We start from the raw sequence: 11,334 nt of genomic DNA, 5'->3' as shown, positions 1-11,334 counted from the left end.
GGATGTCTCTTGTTAACATTATGACCTTACATATGTGTGAGTTTGAAATGTTGTTTCAACAGAATGTGGGACATGATTTGTAGTAGTGATAGGCTTGCCCTGAAGGTGTTATTTGTAAGAAGCAAAGTTTGTTAGTGGAGGCTTTGAGTTTATACTGGCAAGTTCACATGCCAAGGGAAAAAGATCTTCTGGTTTAGTCCCTGCTTCACACATCTGCTTTTAACAACAAATGATTAGCATAAAGATAATAATGATCTGGGGTTACCACTATTTTTCTGAACACAGAAGAATTTATATATCACTACTTCAATTAATTTTTATTTGAATTTGTGAAGGGATTTGAGAGAGAACTAAATCTGTGAAGGAAGGAGATAAACTGTTATATACACTTTTTCGGTCCTAAATATAAGACCATTATACTAATATGTATAAGAGTCTTATATTTAGAACTAGAAGAGTATATATATACATTGATTAAACTGTCAATACTCACATACATAACAAGGGATCGATGTAAAGGGTTGATGGTGACTTTAAAAGAATCGCTTGATTGTGATGAGTGAACGTGACTTTTTTTTATTCGAAACTCAATAACCAAGACTGGATTGACTATCATCCCACTAACTGAAAAATGAATAGAAACAATTGTAATCTGATTCTTTTAGTCTTAGATATAATTAGTTAAGTTAGTTACTTATATTAAATATATGTTAGTTTTTTTAAAATATCCCTTCAAACATTTGCCTTAGAAGCTGCCCTCATGGATAAAAATGCAATCGATAAAATTAATTTTAAAATGAATTATAAATTTATGAGACAGAGTAAATTGAAATCTTACATATAAAATCCAAACAAATCTCTTAATTAGCTCTTACATTTAGGACCAACTGAGTTAATTTCTATAAAAAGTCAATAGCTTATAAATGGTACTACCTTTAGTCTTAAATACTCTTTCTCGTTCTCATTATAAGTTAATAACTAATTCACGGGTAACGAACAAGTATTTAAAATTAATTAAAAGTAATAAATAATATGCTAAAGATATAGTTTTATTTTCAGATATACCCTTATAATAGATAAGAAAAAGGATGGAAAACAGTACTTGGGGAGATGCGACAAGAGTGTATGACAAAGGAGAGAAAATAGATAATTAAGGACAAAATTAAAATATATATAAATATATGAAATGTTTAGACAAACTCTAAATTGAAGTTTATAAAATGGATCAGATCCTCTACAAATTTGAAACTTATAAACAAAACTGGTGAGAGTATAAGATTTGTACTATAAACTAGATTTTATATTTAGGACCAGTATAATTAGATAGATATAACAGGCTTTGGGTGCATTTGTATTAATTCTTTGAAATGTGTATATTATTGATAATTACTCCTCTGGTCTTATTTAAAAGATACTTCCAGCATATTTCACACAGACCAAGAAAAACCTTAAATTTTATTAACTCTCATTTAAAATTTAATAACTTTTTAGCTTTATCCTTACTTAATATACATTATACATCATGTAATTAAAATCAATACAATAATAAATGAGAAATAAAATTGCACATTCATATAAAAAATTTCTCTTAATATCCTATAAATAGAAAAAAAAATATTTTTTCTTTCTGCCTTATAAATAGAATGAGAGGAGTACATCGCTAGGTTGGCACACGACTGGAATATTAATATGGGCTATGCTTAGAAGAAGGCTAACGAAAGTGCTAATTTGGTTGGCTAAACGGGCACCATTTTAAGAGGGTTTTTTTTTTTTTTTTTGTCTTTTACTAGTCGCCCCTAAATGTGTGTTTGGTTGGAGGGGCCCTCCCCTCATTTAGTTAAAAATTTTAGAGGGGTGAGAAGTCAAAATGTCTCCTCCCCTTCCCTTCCCTCTCCCATGTTAGCTTTCCTCTAAATTGAGGGTTTTTGGAGGAGAGTTAAATTTTTAAACCATTATATCCTTATAGTTTTTTTAATATTCCACTTCTATTTATAAAATATATTATTATAATATTTATTTCAAATAAAAATATATTATTCTAAGTAAAAAAATATAAAAAATATAAATTATTATAATTAAAAATATATTATAAAAAATTATTTAAATAAAAATTATAATATTATAAAATTAATTGTTTTTTACAAATATTATTTATTAAATATATCTTAAAACTGAAAAAAAGATAACCTAAAGAAAATAAAATTTTATTTTTCTTAGAGCAAATAAAATTTGTTAATTTGATTATTTTAATATATTATTATATTAATTAGAATACTAAATTACTGTACCAAATTTTTAATGCACATATTAACATGATAAGACTGAACTTTTATTAAATTATATAATTTAAATTAAGATGTAAATTAATTTATATAATATATCAATAAAAAATATAAACTAATATGTAAGGGTAAAATGTTAAATTGATTATTACTATCCCTCCCTTTTCTTCCTTAAACTAAATAAGGGATTATTAAATATCCTTCCCCCCTTTTTTTTTTATCAAACCAAATAAGGTGAGGATAAAACCTCTACTTCCCCTTCCTACTCTTAGGGTGTGTTTGGTATGAGGGATTTGGGAGGGAGGGAGGGGAGGGAGGGGAGGGATTTTAATCATTTTCCCTTATTTGGCAACACACAAATTTTAGGAAGGGAGGGAAAATTTTAAAAAATTTTCCCTCCCTTCCCCTCCTCAACCTCCCCTCCAAAATTGGGAGGATTTGGAGGAAAAGGGCAATATTTTACCATGTTGTGACCATTATGCTCATATTTTGTCATATTGTGATCATTATGCCTATATTTTGTCATGTTGTGACTATTATGCGCATATCTTAAATAAAATAAAAACAAAATTGACCATATTAAATATTTTTCCTTCCCCTCCCCTCTTTTTTTATAAATCCAAACAAGATAATATTAAAATCCTTCTACTCTCCTCCCTTCCCCTTCCATTAAAATCCCTCCCCTCCCCTTCCTCTCATTGAGCCAAACATACCCTTACCCTCTCCTTAAACCAAACAGGCCCTAAGAAGAGGGATATGGTTAGATAAATGGTTTGAGGTTATCCGTTTTCTTTCTCTTCTTTTTCTCTTCTTTCCGTCCCTTTTTTTTTTGGCCCCCCGAGAAGATTCCCTTAATTAATAATACCGGTCTGGTAGATAAAAACGGACGCCTTTAATTAATGAAATTATGAAAGTAATTAATTATGCACTGTTTAAAACAAATTAGATAAAACTTAACTCCTAAACTAGATACTAAAAATATACAAGAATATAATATGGACAATGGAAAGAAAAACAAATGAAGTTCTGTTTTGTTCAGGATTTAAACTATCTACTTACCTGCAAGTAAAGTTCTCAACATTGAAGATATAACTTCTGAAACGATGGATAACTCACTGACAACACTACGAATTGCAAAGCCCCATGTGAACCAGAAATGGAGAGAGCTGCAGATATTTAATGTGTGTATATGTATTCACGACCCATTTAAGATCTCTCCTCTGAATCTCTGTTAGTCTGTGCCTTGGCTTGAAACTGGAACGGAAGAGGGAAAAGGAAGAATATGTGTTACTGGTGGGACTGGCTTTATCGCTTCTTGGATTATCAAGAGACTTCTTGAGGATGGTTATTCTGTTAATGCCACCATCAGATCTTCCTCGGGTATATTTCATTTCTGTCCTGCTATTTCAATCATATCAAATTGCTCTACTGTCGGATTTCAGATTTATCTCGTAATTCTTGGTGCAAAACCTTGTGTCTTCTTTTTTTTCAATACAAGTATCTGACATCCATTACTATTGGTGGAAATTTGAGCACTGTTGATCCAACTACGTTGTATAGATGGTTGGAGGAAAATGTCACTACTACAAAACAAATCATTTTCGTCTATTCTGAAGGCCTTTTTTCATCTGTTTCATGAGAGATGTTGACAAAAGAGATGTAGATAGGAGAAACATATTCATCTGTTATCAATAGACGAGTATGAATGAGTCATACTCATTGTTCCCATTTCAACAGACGACTATATTAATTTTAAAAAAAATAAAATTCATAATTGTGTATACTACAGTTTTCATTTGAACCTTGCAAATGAACTAAACCAAAATAGAGTACAACAGCAACATCAATTCAGCAGATGTAGTTTCCATGCCAATGGTATCCTAATGACATCCTAAACACTAACTTTTGAAAATAACATCCCAATTAACTTAGTGAAGCAAAAAATAATTAAACTCCTTAAACTATGCCTTTCAATCTCATGCGTCATTTTGAGAAAAATATTCTTAAAGAAATTGTCCTGCCAAACGATTTTGAATAGCATCAATGTCTTCATTAGCATAAGAGCTTTGATCATCAAAAATCTGTAAGTTTTGAATAAAAAAATTTAATTTAATCAAGATAAGATAATTAAAAGAAAGCAAGAAATTAAATGAAAAAAAGAACAAATAATTATAATCAAACTAATTATTACCATCTCAAAATCTTTAGTACATCCTGACTCAATAATTTTACACATGAAATGGATAATATCTAGTATTCACACTCTGAACTTTCTGGTTGCAGGTGACACTGTAAATTAAAAGTGAATCACAAAGATAAGTATATGTACATATGGAGTAATTATCGATGAAATTGAATAACTTTAATTAAAACACTTACCAATGATTTGTGTCGGGTCATCTTGTCATTTTTACCGTTGTGCTTCTCACCCCATATATAATATGTCTTGAAAGACATATGACAAAAGAAAATGACAAGACATTAAAATAATTTAATGAAGTAAGAAAATCATATATAAGATGAGAAAAACTTACGTATTGAAGAACATTTAATATCATCACTTGGATGATGACCCAATGAATCAAACCAGTAAATAACATTGTTTGCAGGGCAAGTGATACACAGTGATCAATATTTGCTGAAATATTAAAAAGAAATGAAACCAGTGAATTCATGGGAAATTATATATATAAATATATAAAAATAGATATAAACTACTTACTGTTCAATAATTGGGGCAAAGGTCTCTCCAATTGTGTTATCCACGTATCTCATCCTCTTATCAATGGGGTTCTTTAAAGGTTCCAAAGCAACTGAACACATAAATCTATATATATAAGTCTCCCTTTCTCGTAGAAGTACACAAGTTGTGGAAGTAACTATAATCAAGTTAAAAATATCCCAATTTGCTAAGCCCAACTCTTAAGCTAACAGGTTTAGGGCCTGCTTGCGAGCTTTTGGCCCGTTTAAATGGGGGAAAAATGTTATTTTTCACATTTCTCACTTTTTTAATAAAAAAAAATGAAAATAAACCAATGAAATTAGTAATAAAATATATAAATATAAATAAAATTAAGTCACAAATATAATTCAATAAGATCTAAAATATTCATTAATAAGATAACAACATCTTAAAGTTTCATCTGCAATGTAAATATGCAATAAACAAATATATCAGTAATCTTTTGAAATTTCATTATCACTATAATCAATTACTTTTTTTCATAAGTATACTTTTCTTTCATAACAAAAATATTAAATTTTTCTTCTTTATAAAAATTTTACTTTTAAATTTTGCAGTCTAGCTATTATTTTAATCTAGTTTGAGAAGCATTGTTATTTAAACTCATAAATTTTTGATTCAAATTATAGAATCACAAGTTATATAAGTATAAAAATATTTTCTTATCAAATATATAGTTTAAAAATATCAACACATATAATATAAATCAAATCATTATTAAAGTCCAAATTAATCTATTTTTTAAAAATTTAATTGGACAAATTATTGTCTAAAACCAAATAAATCAAACTATTCTGTGAAATTTAATTTTAAAATGATAATACTACCTCCAGTTCTTAATATAAAATCTCATTTAATTTTTATTTTGATCCTAAATATGAGATCTCAATCTACTTTGTTTTTTATATTTATGTAATTTTTTTTCAAAATAGTTTTTCTAATAGTTGTAGTTTTAGCCAACACACTTGATTAGTAAGGAAATTTTAGAAAAGACAACACAAATTTATTACAAATAACTAATTTAATTTATTTTTTTTAATCTTTTTAAATTAATCAATTAAATCTTATAATTAAGATTAGAAGTAATAATAATTAAATATTTGAAATATTTTAAGCGGCCCTCGGAAGCGTAGAATCTGACTGTTTAAATGATCTAGAAGCCCACTTAAGATATTATATATATAGACCATTTAGATTTATTATTTAAAATTTTTAAACACATTTGTGCTACAAAATTTATCAATACATTTAGTGACTTATGTGTCTATTAGAAGAATTAATCAAAGTTTCAATCAAGCTTGTTATATTTACATGAAAGAATTACATTCAAGTTTCACAGAAGAGAAATAATCACTAAAAAGTCTCAATAACAACCTGAGCAACCTGTAATGACAAGTCTTACAGTGAAAATGACAATCTTTAGGACTTGTTTTTCAATTATTTTTCTTATTTGGAACCACATTGTAATTCTCTCTATTTACGTCAACTAAATTACTTAAACTTCTGTTCCATGATAAGAACATTAAATAAATCAATCAATCAAAATAAAAAAATTAAATTATTTAAAATAATTTGGGCAAGAATTATGGATGTAATATAAAGGGTAACTTAGTAAATCAAATTTATTTTAAAATAAATTTTGCTCTTAAAATATTCTTATTTCTTAACGTAGTTAAAGTTTAGATTTAAGTTTGTGATTTGAAAATAAAGGAAAGGTCCATAAACTTAAGATAAATTTTAAAAGAGGTTACAGTATTTTAATCTATATCATAATATATTTTAATAAAATATATATTCGTATACTATTTTTTATAAAAAAATATATTTTAATATAAGCGTATCAAAATATTTTTTTCGGGTGTATCCAACACCTTAAAATATCTTATGGCCATCTAGTATCCTGAAATATTCTTCATAAGCATTCAACACCCAAAATATTTTTTTATCCTAAGATACTGAATGCACAAAAAAATACTTTAAGATATTAGACGCATATTAAAAAAAATATTTCAGAATGCTGAAATACATCACAAAATAATTTAAATTACTAAATATATCTAAAAAAATATTTTAGATTACTAGATGTACTTTAACCCCCTATATATTAATCCTCTCATAAATCAAAGATGAACCTTTATAAAACCTCATCTTTTGACACCCGCAAAGAAAACAAGAGAGGCAATGATAAGTGATAACTCTGCTAAGATGGAAGAAAAATCACGAAGAAATTGACTAATTTTTTTTTTTTTTGGGTATCACTAGTCTAAACTTCTTCTTCCCTCTAATCCTACAAAATGTAATTCCTCATTTTACTGCAAAATCAAGATTCAAGATTCAACATCCAGATTCAATTCCCTTCCTAAATATAGGTGACTAGCCGATGGTCTTTGATGTAAATTTGGGTTAATGATTAGGTTGATTATTGGATAAGAAATGGTACAGAATATGATTAAAAGAAAATACTACCTCTGAGCTAGTTTGACATTTAATTTAGTTTTAAATATAATACTCCAATTTATTTTATCTTTTATATGTATTTATTTATTTTAATGTAATCCTTATAATAATTGTACATGTTAAAAATGTTATTAAATAATAATTTTAGCTAATACAAATAATTAACAAAAATATTTTTTAAAAAACAAAGTAAAATATACTACAGTGCTTGAGAGAACCATATCAAAGGAACTCAGCAAAATGATTCGTTACAAATAATTAATTTAACTAATTTTTTTAGTTTTCTCGAATTAATCAACTAACTTTTATATTAACGATGATATATATTATGATAGTGACAAAAGTCCATGTAATAATGAACTTCCTGGATTTGGGGTACGCAGGATAAATTATATCCATTCAAAATTTGGTCTAAGAGTTGAATAGAAAGTAAAGAGAAAGTGTAATGAAATCCAATGCCGAAAAATAGGGCTAAACAAAAAAATGAGGGCCGAAATTTAAACAGACCTTTTGAATGGTTTTCCATATTCCATCATAACTATTTTCTGAAAGTAATCTGTTGACAAAAAAAATTCTAGAAGTAGTTTTCCATTTTCCATCAAAATCATGATCACAAATCACAGTGTAGCTTTCTTATCAACAAAGAAAATGAAAAGAAATGAATACCTAACTTTTCCTTTCTACATGTTCATGATTTTCAAGATTGATTTTTTATTTGGGGGGGCTAATTTTGGCTTTCTTGGTACATGCATGAAAAATGAAGTAATATTCCTCTTGTCCTATAGTATTTTCCTCCTTCACCTCATTAAATTTATTATATGAAACTTACCAAATGTTAAAGCGTTGACAATATTTAAGATTTTTCTTGTTTCTAATAAAACATTTTGCAATCACTCTATAAATAAAATTAGAGGAATACTCTTTTCAAAACAAGGAAAAATTACTCATAAATTTTGAGTAAAAAAATAAATACAGAGAGATACTAATAAATTTTTTTATAAGTTAACTTGTTAAATAACACAATTTGATATAAAATATGAACGTTTCACTGATAAAAATAAATCGTTAAATTTGATTAGTAAATATAAATTTTTTAATATTCCTTTCTTTGCATCAAATACTTTCATCTAGATACTAGGGGTGATTTTTTACTCAAAGCGACGAGACAGATGAGAAATTTAACTTCTGGGCGCTGGGACGTTCTAGCAGTAAACTAGATGAAAGGAGAAACAAGGATTCCATCACCACCGCGCAAGACTGACGAAAGCTAATCCAGTGAAATCAAAAATTAGTGCCAATCACAAAGAAACATGTGTCCCAGCAAGAAAAGGACATGTGTCCCAGAAAGAAAAGCGGAAAGATATTGGTGCCCCCCATATCCCTTGATTCTCTGTTTCTTTAACAAAAGACTCAAAAGTGTGCTCTTCTCCGAATGGAAGACAGCAAAGGAAGAGTATGTGTTACTGGTGGTACTGGCTTCATAGGTTCTTGGATCATTAAGAGACTTCTTGAAGATGGCTACTCTGTTAGTACTACCGTTAGATCCTACCCAGGTTTCAATGATTGTCCATTTATTTGAAGCAAACATATAAACTGTCAATTCACTGTCCATAACTGTTTTTCCCTGCTGCGTTTCTCTTGTTCATATGCAAAACCTTTGTATCTTTCTTTGTTTATCTGAATTCAGCAATATTTACAGATTCAGCTAGCTAGTATCATTTTCCTCTTTCGGAAGATGAGATCTTATGATTTTGTTTCCCATTGCAGAACACAAGAAAGATGTGAGCTTCCTCACAAATTTGCCAGGAGCATCTCAGAGGCTGCGAATTCTGAACGCAGACCTAAGCGAGCCAGAAAGTTTCAAGGAAGCCATTGAAGGGTGCAATGGAGTGTTCCATGTGGCTACTCCAGTGGATTTTGAAGAAAAGGAACCTGAAGAGATTGTGACCAAAAGATCCATTGATGGAGCATTAGGTATTCTGAAAGCTTGCCTTACTTCAAAGACTGTGAAGAGGGTTGTTTACACTTCCAGTGCCGCTGCTGTTTCTGCAACTGGCAAAGAAGATGAAGTGATGGACGAGAGCTCATGGAGTGACGTGAATTTACTTAGAACTTCGAAGACATTTGGATGGTCTTATGCAGTTTCTAAGACATTGACAGAGAAAGCAGTGCTTGAATTTGGACAACAAAATGGATTAGATGTTGTCACTTTGATTCCCACTTTTGTTGTTGGACCCTTCATTTGTCCTAAGCTACCTGGCTCTGTTGGTTCAACACTCTATTTTTTACTTGGTACAATGCTTCAGCTTGGTTCTGAACATTTATTTATAATCTTATTTGGTTTATGCAGATACTTTAGTTCTGTATGTCATTTAAATTCTGATGCAGGTAAGAATGACCCACATAGTTATCAGCAAACACCTATGGTTCATGTTGACGACGTGGCAAGAGCACACATATTCCTGCTTGAACATCGCAATCCAAAAGGGAGATATAATTGTTCTAAATGTTTTGCAACCATTGAAAAAGTGACTGAAATAGTGTCTGCTAAATACCCAGAATTTAAGATACCAACCCCAGAGTAAGAGTTCTCTTGTCCTTGTTCTTCTTCTTTGTGCTGATGTGCAAATTTGATTCAAGTAAATCACCTGACTTCTCTTATATTCATTGTAGTTCCTTGAAACAAAGCACTGGCTTGAAATTTCCAGATCTGTCATCGAAGAAGCTCATAGATGCTGGATTTGAGTACAAGTATGGACTTGAGGAAATGTTGTTGGATGCAATTGAATGCTGCAAAGAAAAGGGTTATTTGTAGCTATATATAATAGTGTCATGTCAAATTATCCTGTCAAAAATATGTAAATGGCCTTAAAGTCTAATGATACGAATGCTCCTTGTAAGTAAGAAGTCACTGGTTAAATCCCAATATGTAAACTTGACCTATTATTGTCTAGACTTGTAATTCACAAAACATATATGTAATAATATGGTGATGAGTATGTAATTGTCGTTTTGGCAAATATATGTGTGCGATTGTAAATTGAATTGCATTACAAATTTTGGTTCAGCATATCTCTTTTTAACATTATGACCATACATACATGTGTGTTTGTGTGTGTGAAATGTTGTTTCAACAGAATGTGGGACATGATTTGTATTGGTGATAGGCTTGCCCTGAAGGTGTTATTTGTGAGAAGCGAAGTTTGTTAGTGGAGGCTTTGAGTTTATATTGGTAAGTTCATATACCAAGGAAAAAAGATCTTTTGGTTTAGTCCCTGCTTTTTTTTTGATCAGAAGTTTAGTCCCTGCTTTGCACATATGCTTTTAACAACAAATGATTAGTATAAAGATAATAACGATATGGGGTTGTTACTATTTTTCTGAACCCAAAAGAAGTTATGTATCACTGCTTTAATTAATTTTTATTTGAACTTGTGAATAGATTTGGGAGAGAAATAGATATGTGAAGGAAGGAGATAAACTGATATATATATATATATATATATGATTAAACTGTTGATACTCACATGATTGATGTCGCTTGGTTGTGAAGAGTGAAAGTGAGTGTTTTTTTAATGCACAACTCAATAACCCAGACTAGATTGACTATCATCCCACTAACTGAAAAATGAATAGGAAAATTTGTAATATAATTCTTTTAGTCCTAAATATAAAAGTTAGATAATTAATCTATATATATTAAAAAAAATTAGTTATGTGAATTACTTATATTAAGCATATGTTAGTTTCCTTAAAATATTTCCTTCAAACATTTGCAGTAGAAACTGCCCTTATTGATAAAAATCTTCTTTAGTATATGCAATCAATAAAATTGTTTAAAAATAAATTATA

At 29.2% G+C, this 11,334-nt stretch overlaps 1 protein-coding gene across 1 annotated transcript; it reads left to right on the top strand.

The window, feature by feature from the left end:
* The first annotated feature begins 8,910 nt into the window (after positions 1-8,910).
* On the top strand, positions 8,911-10,502 carry LOC114713657 (vestitone reductase). The gene is made up of 4 exons (XM_028898321.1): positions 8,911-9,035; positions 9,250-9,774; positions 9,871-10,063; positions 10,156-10,502. Exons 1-4 carry the CDS (start codon positions 8,915-8,917, stop codon positions 10,295-10,297), a joined length of 981 nt encoding a protein of 326 aa, XP_028754154.1. The 5' UTR covers positions 8,911-8,914; the 3' UTR covers positions 10,298-10,502.
* Positions 10,503-11,334: the final 832 nt, after the last annotated feature.

The sequence above is a fragment of the Neltuma alba genome, unplaced genomic scaffold, assembly GCF_004799145.2.
Source record: "Neltuma alba isolate B1F8T4 unplaced genomic scaffold, ASM479914v2 tig00011443_pilon, whole genome shotgun sequence".
Taxonomy (NCBI): Eukaryota; Viridiplantae; Streptophyta; class Magnoliopsida; order Fabales; family Fabaceae; genus Neltuma; species Neltuma alba.
Note: the sequence above shows the minus strand (reverse complement) of the source record. Positions and strands in the feature narration are given on the sequence as shown.